The sequence below is a fragment of the Cyprinodon variegatus genome, unplaced genomic scaffold (assembly GCF_000732505.1).
Source record: "Cyprinodon variegatus isolate N-32 unplaced genomic scaffold, C_variegatus-1.0 Scaffold52, whole genome shotgun sequence".
Lineage (NCBI taxonomy): Eukaryota > Metazoa > Chordata > Actinopteri > Cyprinodontiformes > Cyprinodontidae > Cyprinodon > Cyprinodon variegatus.
The window spans coordinates 1,830,911-1,833,922 of record NW_015150505.1 but is presented as its reverse complement, the minus strand read 5'-3'; the positions used below and the strand labels follow the sequence as shown (position 1 = coordinate 1,833,922).

The 3,012-nt window shown below is 41.2% G+C and overlaps 1 protein-coding gene across 1 annotated transcript; it reads left to right on the top strand.

The window, feature by feature from the left end:
• The first annotated feature begins 1,042 nt into the window (after positions 1-1,042).
• On the top strand, positions 1,043-2,077 carry LOC107082379. Its single transcript, XM_015371043.1, has 4 exons — positions 1,043-1,070; positions 1,152-1,204; positions 1,274-1,540; positions 1,632-2,077. The coding sequence occupies exons 1-4, from the start codon at positions 1,045-1,047 to the stop codon at positions 2,075-2,077; spliced, it is 792 nt and encodes a 263-aa protein (XP_015226529.1). The 5' UTR covers positions 1,043-1,044.
• The last annotated feature ends 935 nt before the right edge of the window (positions 2,078-3,012 follow it).

Below are 3,012 nucleotides of genomic sequence, written 5' to 3'. Positions count from 1 at the left end.
GATAGTTCAGAAGGTTCAGGTCTGAGCCCATCATGACGCCAAGATTTTGGCTGTAATCAGAGGTTTCTAGCTGTAGCTAACTTTAAATCTCTCCTCATTTGGTCTAAAGATTATTATCTCAGTTTTGTTCTTATTAAGTTCAAATAATGGCCCATCCATGCATTACTCTGTTTTAAGCATCTAGCCAATGTTCTGATGGGTTTATAGTCACCTGGTGACATTGACATTGCTGTGAGGGTGGTTTTATCATAAAGGTCAATTCTATGAGGTATCAGTTTTATCATTCTTTCTGCCCTTTGCATAGGTTTCCAAATCCAGAGATGGAAGTTATTTTGTTGGCAGTTTTGCTGATTGGTCTTTGCCTGGCAGTACTCCACACAGTTCTTCTGAATGCTTGACTTGTTTTCTTGACTGTCAATAGCTTTGAGTCAAGAGATATGAACAATAAGGTCCACATTCAGAAAAAGGCTAAAGCTTTTCTTAAAAAGTTGTAAGAAGCTGTGTGCATCAGGTGGGTTTCCCTAGAAATCTTTCAACCATTCTGACTGTATGATCTGGTTGAATTGTCTCTGTGAAGTGCCTTGAGATGACATATGATGTGAATTGGTGTTATACTAAACTGATTCGAACAGAAATGGGAGCAATGAGGTCCTCATTCACAAAAAGGCTAAAGCTTTTCTTAAAAAGCTGTAATATGAACAAAATTCAGCTTATAATTGCATGACAGGGACAATACGAGTTTGATATTTGCTTTATCTTAACTCAACATTTCATATATTTTTGTGTAGTTATTTTTGTTTGTTCAACATTGAAGAAATCTAGTTTAAACATGTTTAAAACAGCATACTTTTCCAGTTCAAAATAAATCAAAGCAGGTCTGAAAAGAAGCTGTGAAAACCAAACACAACAATTTCAGCTTCTCCTATTGGAAGTCTCTCTTCACCAGCTGTGTGTTGTTAGCTTGTTAAGCTCTGATTGGTAGCAGTGATCTGAGTTCCATTTATAAACCCTCCTGCCCTCATTGTTTTACTGTTGGTCTTCAGTATGATGACTTTTCAGATCCTCCTGGGGTATGGCCATGAGTATTTTACTATTGGAGTCTATTTATTTTAAAAGCTGTTTCTATCTAGCTTTTTTTTTCTTGATTTCAGGGCTTCCCTTGTTGTCTTGCTGATTCTGGATGTCTGTGGTCTTCCTGTCAAAGGTGAAATATTAGCCTGATGTACTTGCAGTAAATCAGATAGATGTTTAACAAATGTTATCTGGAGTCTAGATCCAAGACCACAGCTCCAGGGAGGCAGTGGCATCAAAGCAGCATCTCAGGGAGTAGCGGCTCCTTTCCAAGCTGACCATGTGTCCTTCAGCGCTCCTGCAGTAAAAACTCCAAGCCACCCTACCTCTGTGCAAACGCCAGCTGACTTTGTCAACGTGAACCCCATGGCTTGGTACAACCCAGCAGCTCCTGTTTATTATGGCTCCCAGATGCCAGCATATTATGTTGACTCTCAACAGGCTGGAGCTGCTCAGTCTCCCCCCACAGGTAACCAGTCTGAAAAGATTCAGTGATATGACAAATATCTTTTACATGTTTGAAGATAATTGACGTTCCTCTTTCCATCTCCCTCCATTAGCAGAATGGGTTGTTGCTCCTCCTTCTTTTGAGGATTCATCCACTGATGCTGAGGACATTGGTGCTGTTCTCCCACCTGCACAGCCTGTAGGACCTATCCTTCAGTCTGGGGAGACTTCCAACATCGTTAAAGAAGCTGAGCTTGGCCATTACCAGCGGGAGACGGAGGAGTCTGGCTACCCAGCTGTCCCTATAAACCCTGTCCTGGGTGGCTTGTTGCCTTATCCTTTTCCCTACCCTCTTCCTTACAGGCTTCCTTACCCTGCTTTTGACTATAGGCTCCTGTTTGGTCAGTACCCTCCTGGCACCTACACTACCTTCAGCAGAAATCATGAGAGGGGCAGAGACTACTCTCAGTCCATTCATTATCTGAAGGAACATGGTCCTGATGCTCCAGAGAACCCCCAGAATCCTGGATCTGGGCAGCACAAGTTGTTCTATAGATGATAGTAGAAACCTGAAGGGAGCTGAGGTAGGTTACATCTGACACTTGCAGATTCAACACATCCTGACTAATACCGCCCTAACTATCTGTTTCTCCTTAGATGAGGTGTGCCAGTCTTGGAGGGGGGGATTTTAAATAAAAATCATTCCAAATCCCAGACTGACTTTCAATTCCTGAATGCAAATATTGCTCACTGTGGTGGGATCAGATTATGGTGTGCACAGTCACAGGACTGGATGTAAAGGAGCAAGGCTAAACCAACTTGCCCCACTGAAAACATGTCCAGTATTTGTTTTGTTTCAAAAAGTGCTCTTGTATTGCTAGCTTATTTAAACTGCTTTGTAATTAGAACTCTAGGATGTTGTGATGGCAGTCACTCCATCCAGGTGCTGCAACTTGTCAGTCCTCTTTCCTGCATAGGAAGAGCAATACTGAGCTTAATCACTTGCAGCTGTGAAAAATGCATTGAAATCCACCTGACTCTCCAGCAATTTGTTTTGTCATGGGACACAATGTGGTGATTTGGTTTAGGAAGTGAGTTTAAAAATTGAAGCTTTATTTCCTATAGGAAAGCCTGGCTGGCACTCCTGCCTAAGTGAGTTGTACAGTGAACAAGGCAACTTGGCTTTCACATTAATTGTGGGATTTTTTTTTTTTTTTTTTTTTTCTGAAGACTTGTCATATACAATTGCTTCATGCAAAATGGAATTCATTTTCCCTTTCTGTTCACAAATGGGGAACCTCAGGTGTGTTGTAGGCAAAGGGAAAAATGAGAACATAAAGGTTAATCAAACTACAGCCTTCTATGCTTCCAATTAAGCCTAGAAATCCCAAATGCANGCTTCCAATTAAGCCTAGAAATCCCAAATGCAAATAAATGACAAGTGACACCATGAATTATACTGTATTGCTATGGTCTTTAAGCATTTGGTTCTAT